Source organism: Ostrea edulis, chromosome 2 (genome assembly GCF_947568905.1).
Source record: "Ostrea edulis chromosome 2, xbOstEdul1.1, whole genome shotgun sequence".
NCBI lineage: Eukaryota > Metazoa > Mollusca > Bivalvia > Ostreida > Ostreidae > Ostrea > Ostrea edulis.
Genome location: NC_079165.1, coordinates 109,348,942 through 109,366,199, shown reverse-complemented (window position 1 = coordinate 109,366,199; position 17,258 = coordinate 109,348,942). Strand labels below are relative to the sequence as shown.

General features: G+C 35.5%; 1 protein-coding gene across 1 annotated transcript in view; it reads right to left on the bottom strand.

The window, feature by feature from the left end:
- LOC125680240 (brother of CDO-like) overlaps nucleotides 1-8,644 on the bottom strand; it is a 40,195-nt gene extending 31,551 nt beyond the window's left edge. The window contains exons 1-5 of the mRNA XM_056153582.1: nucleotides 8,629-8,644; nucleotides 8,303-8,509; nucleotides 7,823-8,089; nucleotides 7,403-7,669; nucleotides 832-1,155 (exon numbers count right to left, since the gene is read on the bottom strand). Coding sequence (XP_056009557.1) covers nucleotides 832-1,155; nucleotides 7,403-7,669; nucleotides 7,823-8,089; nucleotides 8,303-8,509; nucleotides 8,629-8,644 — 1,081 coding nt within the window. The remainder of the gene's footprint in view (nucleotides 1-831; nucleotides 1,156-7,402; nucleotides 7,670-7,822; nucleotides 8,090-8,302; nucleotides 8,510-8,628) is intronic.
- Between the last annotated feature and the right edge of the window lie 8,614 nt (nucleotides 8,645-17,258).

Sequence of the window (17,258 nt, the reverse complement as noted above, 5' to 3'; positions counted from 1 at the left end):
TTTTTTTAATGCAACAATGTGGAAGCACATGCTTCCGTGCTTCATAGGAAGCTACGCCACTGGCGAGTTAAAAAAATGTACGTGCGTATTTATTTTTTCTCTTTTAATGCCTGTTGAATCAAACTCATGAACGTAATAATTGTTTATTTCTTTTTTCACCGTTTTAATTGATTAATTATTCCCACAACTACCATCGCTTTCAGATACATATACTTCGAATATCGTGCAGAAAAAACCCGGGTAATTTCTTCTTTGTCGTATACAATGGATGATGGAATAGTGCAGAGTACAGACACTCGATGTACAGCTCGAATGATTCACACTGAAAGTTTTACATTTCATCTGTCACATTCCTATTTAGCACAACTGTTTACAAAATCACAAAGTACGTATTTTTTCAAAGGGAGAAAAACGTCTTTTAACTTCACTTTTGTAAATGCCAATAACTTCCTTTATATGTTCTACGAACGTGCAATATTTTCTCTTCTGAGGCTAAAAATTAAAGTTCTGAATTCAGGTACTTGTAATTATAAGTACTATATATATATATTAGATATTTTTTCTTAAACCTTGATAAACCAAAATATAAAGAAGAAGGGGACAAAAACACGCTGCGGAATTTTTTAACGTTCCGAACAATAAACGATATTTGTGACGTTATTTCTCTATTACGCAATTACCTCATTTGGACCCAAAATCTCAAGACGCGTCAGCTATATATATATATATATATTTAGATACATGTATATATATATATATATATATATATATATATATATATATATATAATGGTTGTATACATAACAAATAATACTGTTACAATTGACCTACTTGCTGTATCCACGCGATAGATCCTAAGGAAGGTACCAATATCATTCTGAACCATTATGATGTACTCTCCAAAATCTTTCTCATTGATTCTACTTTTGTTGAGGGTGATGTTTTGTTCAATTTCCCCTTTAGTGTTTGTTATTCTGTAACCATCTGTATTATTGGGAATGACTTTACTTGTATAATTTCTTCCTGTGAAAATCCATTGCGTCGAAGTCGCTGGTGGGTATAATAAAATTCTCACCAGTATTTGGAGAGAATCAAAATGTTCTATGACTACTTTGTCAGGAGATTGGGAATCGATGTTATATAGTCGGGGTTTACCTGTTCAACAAATAAACATACTACAGGAACTTTCTTAACTAGTATACTAATATTTGTATTGATTTTATTACAGTAGCTATGATTGATTGATTGAATATTGTTTAACGTCCCTCTCGAGAATATTACATTCATATGGAGATGTCATCATTCGATATAAAGAATTACGAAGTGATACTTGTACTCAATTGACACATTTGACCTAGGTTATTTTAGAGTTCGATGTTTACTTCTTGCTATGCATTACTTGCACTCAATTGACACCTATGAACTAGATTTTTATAGAGCTCGAAGTTTACTTCTTTAGTAGAAAGATGACATAATGGCTGCAACATTATCTTTCAAAATTGTGCTAGAAAATTCATTCTTATCATAAATACACTGTGATTTTTTTTATGAAAAAAGAGCTCTGGTTAGACAAACACTATAGACATTTATATTGTTTTGTGTGTATGTAAATTCAGTTCGGCACGGATTTTGATATTTATTGTTCAACTACCGTTAAGTTAGTATTTTGTTATTGTTACAATTTACTTTCAATTATTATTGTAAATAAATTTTATTAATTGTTTAATTGTCTTTCTTAGTAAATTCTGCTGCTTTCAGGGTAATTATGTCCCATAACAATGTGCAAACTGATGTTTTATCAAATACATGAACATTCGCTGTAAGTACTGTATTTACGCCAGTTATAGTTGATAAAAGCTTAGATGAATGAAAAGTAGTCTTACAAGAAATAACTTATATAACTCGCTTGAACAGATAGACAGTGTGAAATATTGGCACAAATTAATATAAAACTTACACCTAACCGTCACATGGATGGTTTTGACTGCAGCTGAACCCTTTCCATTTTCAGCTATAACTTTGTAGCTCCCGTGATCTAGGCAGTTTGCTGACAGTATATCCAGTGAGCTACTACTTATATAAGAGTCTGTCTTTACAACAGTGCTATTTGGAACGAACAACCACGTAATGGTAGATAACGGATTTCCATCCACATCACATTTTATCTGAAGTCGTCCGTGTTCACTGATGACATATCGTTCACTTAAGTTTGATGTTATGACATTGTCATCTGAAACAAAGTTTACATTTTCTTAATAAAAGGAAAGGTATTACATTTCATAACAAGAGGTCCAAAGGCATTGTCAGTCATTTAAACGTATCATTATTCCCATGGGACAAAAATCTCGAAAACGTTTCCTGTTCTGAAAATATCTGAACTAACTTCAACGATTCAGCAACAGTAAAAAAAATAGACATGTTCTTAAAACTCCAATGCCCTCAAAAAGCGTATACTGATGAAAAGCTTTACACCATATAATATATCATAATCATCTTTGAACGATATCATTAAATTTATTCAGATTTTATTCAGAATCTTCTACTTGAGAAGAAAAAATAGCTTGCTGTGGCTTGAATTCGACATTTAGATATATCGACGACGTTTTATCTATTTACAATAATAACTTTCATTCATATGTCGACATATATCGATATATCCCATTGAGCTCGAAATAAAAGACGCCACAGAGTCGTCCACGTCTACTCCATGCTTAGATATTTTATTGAAAGTAGACATTAACGGCAAACTGACAGCTCAACTGTATGACAAACGGGATGATTTCAGCTTCTCCATCGTCAATTTCCCATATTCATGTAGCAATGTTCCATTATCACCTGCATATGGTGTTTATATCTCTCAACTGATTTGATATGCAAGAACTTGTTCTGCGTACGGTCCGTTTTTTTAAATAGAGGCAAGCTACTGACAAACAAGTTGATGATACAGGGGTTTCAACAGTCTCGCTTGAAATCAGCATTTCACAAATTATATGGTCGTTATAACGATCTAGTTCGTCAATACAACCTATCATTGGGTCAAATGCTGTGTGACGTGTTTCATACCGATTGTTAGGCCGTTCTTGGAACACTGATTTTGACTACAGAAAACTCTGTTTACCTGATCAGGATATATGGCCCTCGACAGGTGTGACCGGTCGACAGGGGATACTTACTCCTCCTAGGCACCTGATCCCACCTCTGGTGTGTCAAGGGGTCCGTGTTTCCCCTACTATCTATATTGTATTGCTAATAGGAGTTATGAGATTGATCACTGTTTGTTATCTTCACCTTTTATATATATGTATCAAAATTATGGACTAGATATTGGACATGTTCAGAGTTGTGTTTATAAGGAACGATGATCCGTCTCTGCAAGACTCCTACTAATTGATTTCAGCAAAGCGTTTGATCATATTCACCATGGAAAATTGCTGGAAAAATTACAAATCAGTAATGCTGATCCCGTAATGGTTCAATGGTTTCAAAGTTTCCTCAGAAATCGTGTGCAGCGAGTAAAGATTGGAAAAGAAAAATAGGATTGGGCAACTGTCAACGGAGGAGTACCACAGGGAACCATCAGCGGGCCAGAGCTATTTATCCATATGGTGGCGGATCTCCAAAAGGATATACCATATGTTAAATTTGTGGACGACACCACTTTTATTGAAATTTTACGAAAAAGTGAAAATTCTGAAATGGCATCCTCCATCAAATCAATCATGGAATTGTCTGCTGTAAAACAACTGGGCATAAATCCATCCAAATCCAAAATAATCCTTTTATCTTTTGGCAAAGACCCTCAAAGTAGAAAATCTTCCAATGAATGGAACAGAAATAGAATGAGTGTCTGAGAGTAAATTGCTTGGTGTCATCATTAGTGAAGATCTCACATGTGAATTATGTAACCGAAAAGGCATCGAAACGCTTATTTTACCTACGTCAACTCAAATATTCAGGATTATCTGAGAGTGACTTTATAAAGGTTTACAAATCACTCCTAAGATCAATTTGTGAATATGCATGCCCGGTGTGGTCAAGAAAACTTGCGATTTCCCATTGTAACCAAATAGAATCAATCCAAAAAAGGGCTTTATAAATTGTACGACCATGTGACTCCTATGAAAATACAATGGAAGATACCAATTTTAAAAATCTTGCTATCAGAAGGAAAAATATATGTCCAAAACTTTTCAGTGAAATGGAAAATCCATCACATCGCCTCCACAATCTTCTCCCAAAACCGCATGAAAACAAATACCCTCTACGGAACTCATCAAAATATGCCCTACCGATGTGTAGGTCAAATCACTATTTGTTTCATGGTGTATTAGACAGTTATCTTCAACCCACCTTTTTGAAACTTTTTTATTCAAAATATTTACATGTATATCTCAATCAAAATTTTTATGACCCATATCATATCATATCAAATTTTTAGAGCATTTTTAAAAAAATCTTAACCAAATTATTAATGATAAATTTCTTTTGAAAACACCACTGCCCGTATAAATCTATGTTTTATGTTCTATGCATGTTTTCACGTATTTGTCTGTTTCAACTTTGAAAAGTGTATTCTGAGTTTACCATGTACATGTACTTTCAACAATTTGCTTGCCAATGAAATAAATCAATCGAATAAAAATTCATTTTTTAAATAATGTTTCTTCCCATGAAAAAAAATTTCGACCCGATAAATAACAATCTAATTAAAATCAGATCCTAAAATACGCTCACAATCGCTACAATAGGATCTGACATAACCCTATAGGGGGTCATGTTCGCATGACCTTTCGCTTGAAATATTCACGAGAGCTATCAGCCAGTCAGATTGCGCCACACAGACAATGATGGCTATTTAGGCGGTTCCCAGCAATTCGTAAACAAGTTGCAGTAATCTCTCCCCCACGAAGTTTATTTCACACTATAAAATTGTATTTTTTCTTATAAGGGATTTTAAACTTTCGCAGTAATGCCTAATCTATTCCGTCCATACAAACAACAGAACGTAGGATGTAAAATACCCGAGATTAAGGTAGTGATTGCATGGGTCATTGAAGATTAATGAATCTATGAATGCTTTTGCTTTTTACATGTTTTGTAGTTGACAGTATCTGTAACTCATTATGAAAGTATCATATATGGTTTTCATGGAAATTGTGATGCTACGGTTGCCATAGTAACCCCTCTTGTCGACTTTCCATAATAAATGGTACAGGTATTTCAGATGGTGTTTAAAAATGATACAAAAAGGGTAATTAAGAGATACAAATTTTATATCAAATTGAAGTTAAAGCCTTAAATAATATATAATTTGTATTAATATGTCCATTTATTTTCAAATGAAGTAGAAGCAGGCCTGCTTATGAGCAATTTCGCAATTTTTAGAAGGTAATTATTTACCAAAGCAGACATATTTTCACCCCCTGAGAAATAAATGACCAATGAGTTTTCGGTGTTTTTTTTTCAAATATGTTTTAACATATGTTAGTAGGAATTTTTCCTGAATGTATCAATATTGGTTTTCAGGTTAACTATGGTGATATGATCACTAAAGTTACCTCCCCCTACCTTACATAAATGTTGCAGGTGATAATTACAATAGATATGCATCTTACATGCATTTATTTTAACTCACATTAAAACTATAAAAATGTTTTGATGTTGATTGTTGAATTTATTCCAAATAGAATGATAGTACTGTTGCTTTGGAAATGTTTTTATTACTTTTTGTTTGAAATTACTTGTATATTTATGCTCTGAAAGTGTATGTTAAAAACGCGGGAAATATAACCCATCCGATGTAAACTGTGCATTGTGACGTCGATACCTGCATCTTTATTTTTTCTCCTTTCAAACTAAGCGATTATCAAACAACAACAAAACTTCTTATTTCTAATATTATAAGAAATAATTGAACTAATTGAGAAAAAGATATTAACAGCAAGTGTCGCTTTCCAGAATACGCACTTTTTGATTTCTCTTAACACCCACGTTACATAGTAGGATTTTAGATTTATGTGCACTTATGAAATACATAGCATTATATATTATAGGATTAAACATTCTTTTTGAAGAACTTATCGATGTGTAAACTCTGGACATTTTACTCACAAACTTAATAAAAGTGCGAAGCACTTTTATGTTAAGTTTGTGAGTAAAATGTCCAGAGTTTACACATCGATAAAAAAATGTTTGATTCTTATAATTCCAATTCGTTCCCTCCATTATCAACTTCAATAATTTGAATACTTTTCTCCGCACTATGTTGTTTGTTTTCAAGCGCGTATGTATACATAGCGTTTTTGGATTTATTAATGTGTAAATTCTCGTTTAGATATATCTTTGTCCAATCAAAACAATTGTAATAAATTTGGAATTATCATGATTTTAATAGGCTTAGTGGTTTTTGAATTAGATTTACGTGCTGTAATACTGAAAATTAGCAAGGAGGGGTGTATGTGTCATGGAGACTTCGAGCCTAATAACTATCATTTAAAAGATAATTAAAAACATAAGGGATTTTTCATTTGTATTGTATTTCATTTGTATATTTCTAAACATATTTTCACTTGACTCTGTGTCTGGTTATAGCTGACGAGTCTTTGTTTCCATCGTCTGTCATTATTACGGATGCTTAAACGCTTGACGTATTCCGGAATCGGAAACGAAAATAGTCTCTTTCAGATACTACATGAATAAACCATGTGATGCCTCGCAATCACTGCTTTAAATTAATTGTGAATTGCGATTTATGTATGAATAAGGATGGGTACGAATTGAATAGTCTTCTGCGATGTTTACTTATATAACGCGAGGAATATAACGCCCGTCAACGTAAACGGTGCATCGTGACGTCACATCTAGCTGAGATGTATTTTCTTTCAAACCAAACAATCGCAGTAATTTTCCTTGAATTGCGAATACCGATGATTTCATAGGGGACACGCTAATTGGTTAACTTAAAGTTCACATGAACATGACCCCTAATCGGGTTATGTCAGATCTATTTACGCAGAGTAAACGGCGCGGATATAAGAAGACTGATTTTAATTAGATTTGGTAAATAAAAAACTGAAACCATATAACATTGGGAAGTTTGATATGATCTAATGTGATCATACTACTCTTGAAATTAATTTGTTTTAATTAGTTTCCTGGATATTTCCATATCAAAATTTAATCTCTTTTTGTGGCTCAATGCTACCCTGGGCCTCTATATGGAACAAAATTGAATTTCAACTACATACAGATGTTTGCATATTTTTAAACAAAGTCAAAAGCTATTTCAGATTAGATTGATACACATCTAAGGATGTTGAAATATCATTATTCCCTCAGAATAGAATTTTGACCTTTGCAAGATTTGCTATTTTTTTTTTTTTTTTTTTTATCTTTTACGTACATTGTACATCCACCAGTACCGTGGCTGGTAGAGAAACCCCTATAGAGTTTGTAGCTGTACACTGGTAGGTTCCTCTCTGTGCTCTCTGTATGTTAGGAATTGTGTAGATCTGACCCGTGTATAGGACAGCAGGGTTCCCTGTCTTTGTCCAGTTCCATGTGATCCCAGTGTTGGGGTTAGCGTCTGTCACTATACAATATATCACCGTTGTATCACCTTCTCTGATCTGGTAAGGACCAGCTGGGGTAACACGCATAGTTGGTTTGTCTAAAATAAGTAAAATGTTATTAACTAGTTTCCCCCATCTGATTTATTTCATCAAAACCACATTTTCTTTATCAAAAATATTAAACAGTCTGTATAATTGCTTCCTTCCACGGGATGATGGGAAATTCTAAGATGTAAGGCAATTCTATTTACATTGTATATCCACCAGTACCGTGGCTGGTAGAGAAACCCCTATAGAGTTTGTAGCTGTACACTGGTATGTTCCTCTCTGTGCTCTCTGTATGTTAGGAATTGTGTAGTTCTGACCCGTGTATAGGACAGCAGGGTTCCCTGTCTTTGTCCAGCTCCATGTGATCCCAGTGTTGGGGTTAGCGTCTGTCACTATACAATATATCACCGTTGTATCACCTTCTCTGATCTGGTAAGGACCAGCTGGGGTAACACGCATAGTTGGTTTGTCTAAAATAAGTAAAATGTTATTAACTAGTTTCCCCCATCTGATTTATTTCATCAAAACCGCAATTTCTTTATCAAAAATATTAAACAGTCTGTATAATTGCTTCCTTCCACGGGATGATGGGAAATTCTAAGATGTAAGGCAATTCTATTTACATTGTACATCCATCTGTACTATGGTTGGTACAGAAGTCCCTATAGAGTTTGTAGCTGTACACTGGTAGGTTCCTCTCTGTGATCTCTGTATGTTAGGTATTGTGTAATTCTGACGCCTGTATAGGACAGCAGGGTCTCCTGTCTTTGTCCAGCTCCATGTGATCCCAGTGTTGGGGTTAGCGTCTGTCACTACACAATATATCACCGCTGTATCACCTTCTCTGATCTGGTAAGGACTAGATGGGGTAACACTTATATTTGGCTTGTCTGAAAAAAAAGAAATTTGTTCGTTTACTTTAATCAATTTTGAGAAATTAACTATGGAATACCTCTGGTTCATCTGGGAAACATTTGAATTGTGAAGCAATATTTGCACTGTGATGTACAGCTCTCATTTGACATTGTAGGTATATCCAATTATAGTATCTAAGAATATTCAACGCTGCTAGAAGATTTGGTTCTGTACAACGAGAGTTCAACCCCAGGTAGGGGGTGGTGGTGTAGGTATTTCGAAAGGTGATTGCTAGTGGCGGCTATAGAGGTGTCTCACCCCATTTCTGAAAACTAAAACTTAGCCCGGGTCCCTTTTTGTGATAAAAAATTCCCCGGGACCCCTTTTAAAACGTATTTCTGTTTGTTAAGAAATTTTAGGCCTATATACCACCAATATTTCCCCCGATGCCGGTTCCCTTTTCATTTTAATAAACGGTGATACATCTGGAAATCCTCTGAACCAAAGTGCATTGCTGAATTTGACACCATAAGATATTAAATATCTCAACAAATCACATTACTATATTATCACGATCGACAACCGGATGTCTCATAGGATTTTTCTTCCACGAGTCAACTCTCGGTTATGTGGCAGCAATATAGGTATATGTCAGGTTTTTATGTAAAGAGCTTTAGAGCTTTAGTCGTGGTATTGTATTGTATTGATTTGAAGTCTATTGTAAAATATGTAATGGGGGTCATGTAAAATGTGTCATATTATTGATGTGTGTCGGATATTGTTTACCCTTATAAATCATACATTTTCCCCAATGCTTTATACTACTTCATTTTGCAAAATACTGGGAATTCGCTTGCTTTCTTGAACTTCTCAATATCCTAGTGTCTATACTTATAGGTTATAGACTTTGTATGGGAAAATATGACGACCGAGTTTTTTGGCGCGTAGACGGACCGAGCTTGCGAGGTCCGTCCTCGACCAAAAATGAGGTGGTCATATTTCCCATACAAAGTCTATAACCTTTTTATTATATACTTTAAATTTCATTTAGAAACTAACAATAATTTTATTTTCAACAATAATGTTATCAGTTCAACTGAGTAAAAGATGAAAAACACGAAAAATTTGAAAATTAACGGCGTAGAAATTTGATTGTGACGTAATGTTTGCGGGCCGGAATGTTTCCGGGCATATATCGTGTGATATATGCCCGCAAACTTTTAAAGAAAAAAGAAGAGATGAAATTGAAAATATATAATAAAGATACAGATACATGTATATGTCTGAGGTCGGTGTGACCGGTCGACAGAGGATGTTTACTCTTCCTAGGTACATGGTCCCACCTCTGGTGTATCCATGGGCCCATGTTTGCCCAACTATATATCAGAGGTGGGACCAGGTGTCCAGAAGGAGTAAGAACCCCCTTTCAACCGGTTTCCCGGAAGTTTGAACAAGTGAATAAAAGAGAAAGAAAGATTACAAAAAAAATATATTTTTATAAAAAACGTTGGACTCGACCTTTACCCCAAAGATAAAGCCAGGTCATTGATTTTAATATGTTATCATATATATATATATATATATATATATATATATATATATATATATATATATATATAAAGCACAGAAATAGCAATGAACTCTTAAATGAACTTAACCGCCCCAAGTGAAGAAATATCTAACACAAAGCACAGAAAATTTCACTTTATTATATATATATATATACACTATCGGTCCCGTGATTATCCGGGTTAGAATAGGTCCTCAGTACACATTGCTTGTCGTGAGAGGCGGTAATTATTTTCACTATATATTCCCCACATTTGCATGTGCATATTTTATTTAAAAAAGCCAATGGAGATACAGCATGAAAATACACACCAATGTATTAAGATATATATATCAGTAAAAAAAAAAGTGTTTACACGACTTAAACACAACGTCACTGTTGTTAATATTGCATATTTTGTTCCAACAACCTAAGTGGTTACAAGAAAGAAAGGAATCAAAAATAAAAAGGAGATACCGATATCGAAGATGACAGATTAATAGTAAATAAAATTTTACGTAGATGTATCGTAGAGCACTTGGTTTCTTATCGAAAATTATCTTTAAAAAAAAAAGATTCCCCTAATAAAATATCTAAATCAATTTCTACACTATCGGTCCCGTGATTATCCGGGTTAGAATAGGTCCTCAGTACACATTGCTTGTCGTGAGAGGCGGTAATTATTTTCACTATATTGTGAGGATTTCACCCCGTATCAATCATTGTTTTAAATTTTTGTATTATTGTTGTACATACGTTATCAATAGTTCTCTTATGATTAAGGGATTGACTTGCTACTATATATTATTGAATATCTTACTTGTATATTGCTCTACGGATGAATTTTCACACGTGTTTAAACATTACAGCTACTTTCACTTTGATATGTCAATTTCCTGTCGATTTGGTATTTACCTTTGGCTGTATGAAGCATACTGAGGAGTTCTGTATGTCGGAATTATCGATCTGTTTAAATGAAATATGAAAGGTTTACCATTGTGCATACGATGTGTATTGATGACTATTTTTTTATTGCAACTGTTTTAATGTTCAATCCTAACGCTTTATTGTTTCATTATGTAAGGACGAGATTCGACGTTATTTGAGTATGGAATTCTGTTTTGAGAGTTTCTGTGTCAAGCGCGTGTAATATACAGATTTCGGTGTTTTTCTGTATTTTTCTATGATTTGCTCGTGCAGAATATAGAATTCTGTTTTTTGAGTATAAAAGGCTGTACTTGTGCAGACTCGCTCTCTTTTGGTTCTCTCTCTATTTGGAAGCGACGTAAGTCGTCTGTTTGTTTTATTATTATTATTTGGGCAAGAATAGGATTTATTTCTGAAAGAAGTTATATTTTAATTTAATTATTTTTGAGTCTGCTTCATGTTTCTATTGTTTTGGGTAACTTTAGAAATCATTTGGATTATTATTTGTGTTTTAGAGTAAGTTAGTTATTAATTTGATTTTTATAAGTGTAATAGATTTATCTTAGGGAATGTTTTGGGGAAATTCTTCTTTGGAAAATGATAATTGATTTATTGCGTATCTAGAGTATGGTAATGCAACCTGTGACAGATTCACAATTTAACTTGTGATTTAGATTCAATTTAGTATTGAATGCAGCATAGGGTTCTTTTCTCATTTGAGATTGAAGTTTGATATTTATTTAAGGCTTATGGTAGGGTATTTCTCGAGAGTGATTGTCCTCTGAGAAATCTACAGATTAGAGATTCTAGTTATAGAACATTTTTACTTGAGAGTAAGCTATTGTTTTCATTATGAGTAACTCACGAGAGTGAATACCCCTGATTTGAGTATTTCGTTCATTATTCATATCTGATTTTGTCCCGAGTTATTCCCCTTGAATGTGTTTTCGGAGGATTAATAATAGAATTGTTTTAAGTAAGAATTTCATGCGCATGTCGATCTCGCCATCTCGTTTATTGACTCGTTTGTCATCCGCTTTTCTTTTAACTAGCTATTGTGAATATTGCACTGATTGTTTAGCTTCAACGCGAAAGAGTGAAGTCCTCTGGTGCGTTAACTTCATGTTGCTTATGTTGATTATCTTTGAAATGAATAAACAATTGACTTTTGAATTTGAGTATTATTTCTGACTTGTTAAGACACTATTTAGGCGTGTCGCTTAGTCACAACCCAGGTTTAAGTATAGGTTGAGGTTGAGTAGGGCAGATAGGTGTTTAGTATTTATTTTCCCTTTCTGGTGGGTGACATCCAGCTGGTGGCAGCGCTACTGTGGGGAGAGGATTTTCCCATCACACATTTCGTGGTGGCAGCGGTGGGATGTGGCTTCGCAGACGTGCGTCTACATCCAGAGATCCGTGCCCACCCTTAAAGAGGACAGTTACAGTCAGAAGTTGACGGACGACGTACAAGCTTTAGTCTTCAACGTGCCGAGAGCCTTGGAAGCAAGACCTAAGATCTGCTGTAGAGTATGGCTAGGTCGGAGCCTGAGAAGTAATTTTTTTTATTTTTGTGGAAATATTGTGTTTGTGGCTGTAGTCTGATGTAGTAGTGGTTTTTTTGTTATCGTTTATTGGATTCAGTGAGTAGGAATCCGAGTTTGTAAGCTGTAGCTAGGATTCGGTGAGAGAGAACCTAGGACTTTGATATTCAGTATGAGTGAATTTTTAAAGTAGCAGTGTGTCAGTAGTAGTAGCTAAGATTTGTTTATTTATTTATGTCAACCCAACTCATGCAACCTTTATTTTACTAAGATAAAGAGACTTCGCGAGCGATTCAGTGTATCACGTCACTTAGTGGAGACTCAGAAATACAGAGAAAATGGCTAGCAGGAGAAGAAACTTTGGTTTAAGGAGTGAACAAAGGCGAGACAGTGAACAACATACATATACTTATACCGATACAGAGTTTCATAGAGGAAACATAGTTCACATTGGTGATTCCCATCTGGATACTCAAGATACCACAATGATTCGGAACTCAACCAGAGCAGCAGCAGATACAGATATTGAGATTGACACAGAAAAAGAGGATGAAATGGAGTTCCATGCATGCGTAGACAGAGACGAGACAGACACAGAACCTCTTCAGGCAAATAGTAGGATACATCACCATCTTAGCCCTAATCATTCACCTCTACAAGCAAGACGAAGATTGGTGTCACCAAGTTCCTACCGTCGTTCACTTAAAAGAGGAGATCGACAAGAAAATGGAGAAGCCATGACAAAGACAGTATATGATGCAGTTAAGGGAGCTCTACAGGACATGAGCCAGACTATAGTGGCCACCATCACTAATGCCTTTGCAAAAGGACCAGATAGACAAAGGAATGACGATAACACACAAGACGATGTCGGGGAAGTCAACAGCCGCACTTCAACAGAATGTCGAACCAAAACAAAGTCAACACGGAAATCAAGGACGTTGACTCCAAGAAGAAGAGAAATTTCAAATGATTCATCTCTGGAGAGTGACGAAGAGCGACGATCAGAAGTTTACACGGACGAAATCGACTTAGGTCTCCCTCGTCGAAACTCCCAGCATAGCATAAAGTTACCCCCTTCACAGGCGAAGAGGATTGGAAGGTATGGTTTAATAGATTTCAGGTTGTAGCGAAAAGAAGGCACTGGACCAGAGAACAGAAGTTGGATCAGCTGTTACCACGACTACTTGGTAAAGCAGGGGATTTTGTGTTCCGTCAGTTGTCGCAGGAGAAGTTGAATGATTATGAATCACTCACCGGTGAACTAAATAGTAGATTTAGGAAAATCGAAACATCTCGTAGTTTCAAACTACAGTTCAATAGACGAGACCAGGGACCTGGTGAATCAACATCTCAATACAGGGCCGATTTGAAGAGATTATATGACAAGGCATACCCAAATAGGAACCCAACAACTAGACAAGAGGATTTACTGCGACGATTCTTAGACGGACTTCACGACGAGACAGCTATATTTCAAATCGAATTTGTCAAGGACCCATGTGATATAGATGAAGCGATCAGCCATGTGATTAACTTTACAGAGGCCAGAAAATCAACTCAGAGTGCTGAGCCTGATATAAGAGTTAAGAAGGTGGCAAGGCAAGTGAACGAGAATGGCAATAAGAAGATTGCCCCGAAGCAAAATGAAGAACTAGAACAGAAGAGTTCTGGAATAAAAGTAGATGTAACTAAGAGAGACCAGTTTTCTGGAAAGGAAAGTGAGGAAATGATATGCATAAAGAGAGAAGAACTGCATGACTTGATGAAGAGTTTGATGAGTAGTGACTCGAATAAAGCACGCCAGAGTAGAGATCAAAAGTCACACGACAGAACTTGTTTTAACTGGGGAAACCGGGGGCACTATGCTAAGTTTTGTCCACAAAATAATAGCAGTACTAGTACAGAAAAGAATATGCCAAAGTGGTCTCCATTACTAAGGAACGGTCAGCTGATGAGCACGAACGACAACGTTGGAAGAGCCGCTAGCACCTCAACCACCCCTTCGTTAAACTAGGTCGGGTCGACTCTGCTGGTCGAGAGCTGACCCCCGAGAGAGATTTGTTACAGTACACGACACGAGTTTTATGCGTGTTCCACGCAACGCGGTGGAACAAACTTGCCCCAAACACGGTGGACCTTTAAAATTGTCGGCACCTTTGAAGTCCTATTTTTCCGCGCGAGCTAGACATTGAAGTCCACGGAGGATCTCCGTGGATGCCACCGCGCATCTCCGTGGATGTCACCTGTACCTCCGTCGATGCCACCGTGTACCTCCGTGTGATAAAACAAAGAAATAATTTCCGAAATGATTCACCCCAAAAAGCTTTTCGCTTAGCCAGCATGCATGCCCCCACCCCATTACTTATTTAGAAATTAGCTATCAATCATTCAATTCTTGTAATTGTTGTTTAATGATACGTTGGTGTTTTCGGTACATATCCGTATGTAGACTTCCCTGCAGACGTTCACACCTTTTTATGAAACGCCCAAATTCTCGACATCCTGTATATAAATACCTGTGTTATTCCTACCACTCATCGGTACATTGTTTCACGGCACGTGCAGCACAATTTCACTAAATAAAAGAAGGGCCATGAACAACGACAATCACATGCCAGTAATTTCAATTTGATAAATAGCAGTTCAAAGAAATGTGTACCATAAGCAATGATTTATTTTTACGTAAAGTTTTCATTGTAATTAGGAATATGTGATTAAGGTCAGCTATATACATTTACATGTTTACATTCATGAATTTCATTTATATGTACTCAACTGTGAAGCAATGTGAGCAGATAAATATTAAAAATATCTTTACTTTTTAACAAATCTTTAGAAAACTCCGTACTTTCATTAAGAAAATAATAAAATAAAATGTGCTCCCCTACCTAGAATACCCATACTTCACATTAATAATAACACGTTTTTTTTAGTTAGTTTTTTTCTAACTTGATAAATACTTTATTACACGCATGTATTATTTACTAAATATATATATAACAGCTGTTTGTCTTTATATTTTTGTATACCATTGCATAATGGTGATGAGATCCAATAAATTGAATTGAGTACATGTAGTCTTGAAATATCACAAAGTATAGAGTTGACAACCATTGAAATAAAAATGCAGACGTTTTCTCGTTTATTCAGTAACTCAATAACTTGCGCGTCTTCTGAATGAAAGTTGTAAAACAAACGTACTACTTGTAGGTTTTGGTCAGTTATAACATAATACGGGGATAAAATTCATCTAATCTCCGCTAGCAATGGGTTTTCAGTCAACTGTGCCTTCGTGGACGAATAATCTCGGCTAGCGAAGATGGAAAAAAAAGAAACCTAGATAGTCCGCTTGCATTAACATGTATTATGAAGGTGAAATCGAAGAATTATCCAGTAAATCCAATGATGTTGCAGTATATATAGCATGTATTTATTTTATTTTTGACTGAGAGGGAGATAGACAGCTAAGCACGCAACATCGTTTTAGAAGGAGGTGAAGGGGGGGGGGGGGACTCATTCATTAGTCTTAACCCGGACCAACCGAAACATTTAACATCCAAAGAAAACGAAATGGGAAATAAAAAACAATATCAGAATGAAAGGGGATGGTTAATTAATCAGAGAGAAATTGTACTTTCAAGATTTATATTGAACGTATTAAACTTCCCGTATCTGCATACATTCATGAATATTATAATCAATGATTACCAATGCTCTCTCTCTCTCTCTCTCTCTCTCTCTCTCTCTCTCTCTCTCTCTCTCTCTCTGTGTGTGTGTGTGTGTGTGTGTGTGTGTGTGTGTTCCTTTCATTATCTAATGCATCTAAAGATTAAATTAAAGATTTTAATAATCGATAGCGTATATGAATAAAAGCAAATAATCGTTAAGTCACTTAGAATCGGAGAGGGTGTAATTTGAAAACTTGAAAGTTAAGGATTTAGCCTTGTAGCTTGTAGCGACCTACCCACTGCACGATTTAAGAAATTGAAGTCGGAAGGGGGAATTGAGACAGTTTCAGTGACTACTACCCCCCACCCACCCACCCACCCACACATGCTCCCAATTTAAGGTTTTCGTAATCGGACAATTTAAGCACCATTTTTGTTGTTATTTTATTGCTTGTCAACAAATTTACACAACTTAACCGGCAACATACCCCTTCTGATACATTGAAAAACATAAGTAATGTTAGCACGGGGCTCTATAAAGTTCAATCTGCAGTTTGGTCAATCAATAACTTATTCAAAATTAAAAAAAAATGTTTGTCGGATTAGCGGTACTATGATGTATGACTATAACAATGACCTGTGTATAACTTGTACATTCCATGCAAATTCGAAGGGGTTTTCGCCTTAGTAGAACAATTGGGGGTCAGCTAATCCGTGTATTTGAAATCAACAGAAGTGCTTAGCTTCTTGCGGAAAGTGTGAAATATATTGGGTCGGCGCAAGATACCCGTGATCTTAGACTAGATCTGATATCGCGTCGACCCAATATATTTCACACTTTTCATAAGAAGTCAAAACCCAAACTAGCTAACCGTAATTTAGTTATACTGTGACAAAGACCCTAGGAATTTGCATGGTATATACTTATTATACAAAAATCATTGCATTATCCAGACACTCCCGATGAACATTTTTTTTTTATGAAAACCTCTATCAAAGTACATCGAACATAAGTCTCGGTCAAATGTAATTAACTCGGGATTTTAAAAATAAATCATTCGATGGTTTGTATTTTTGCTTCTATTAATTACGTAAT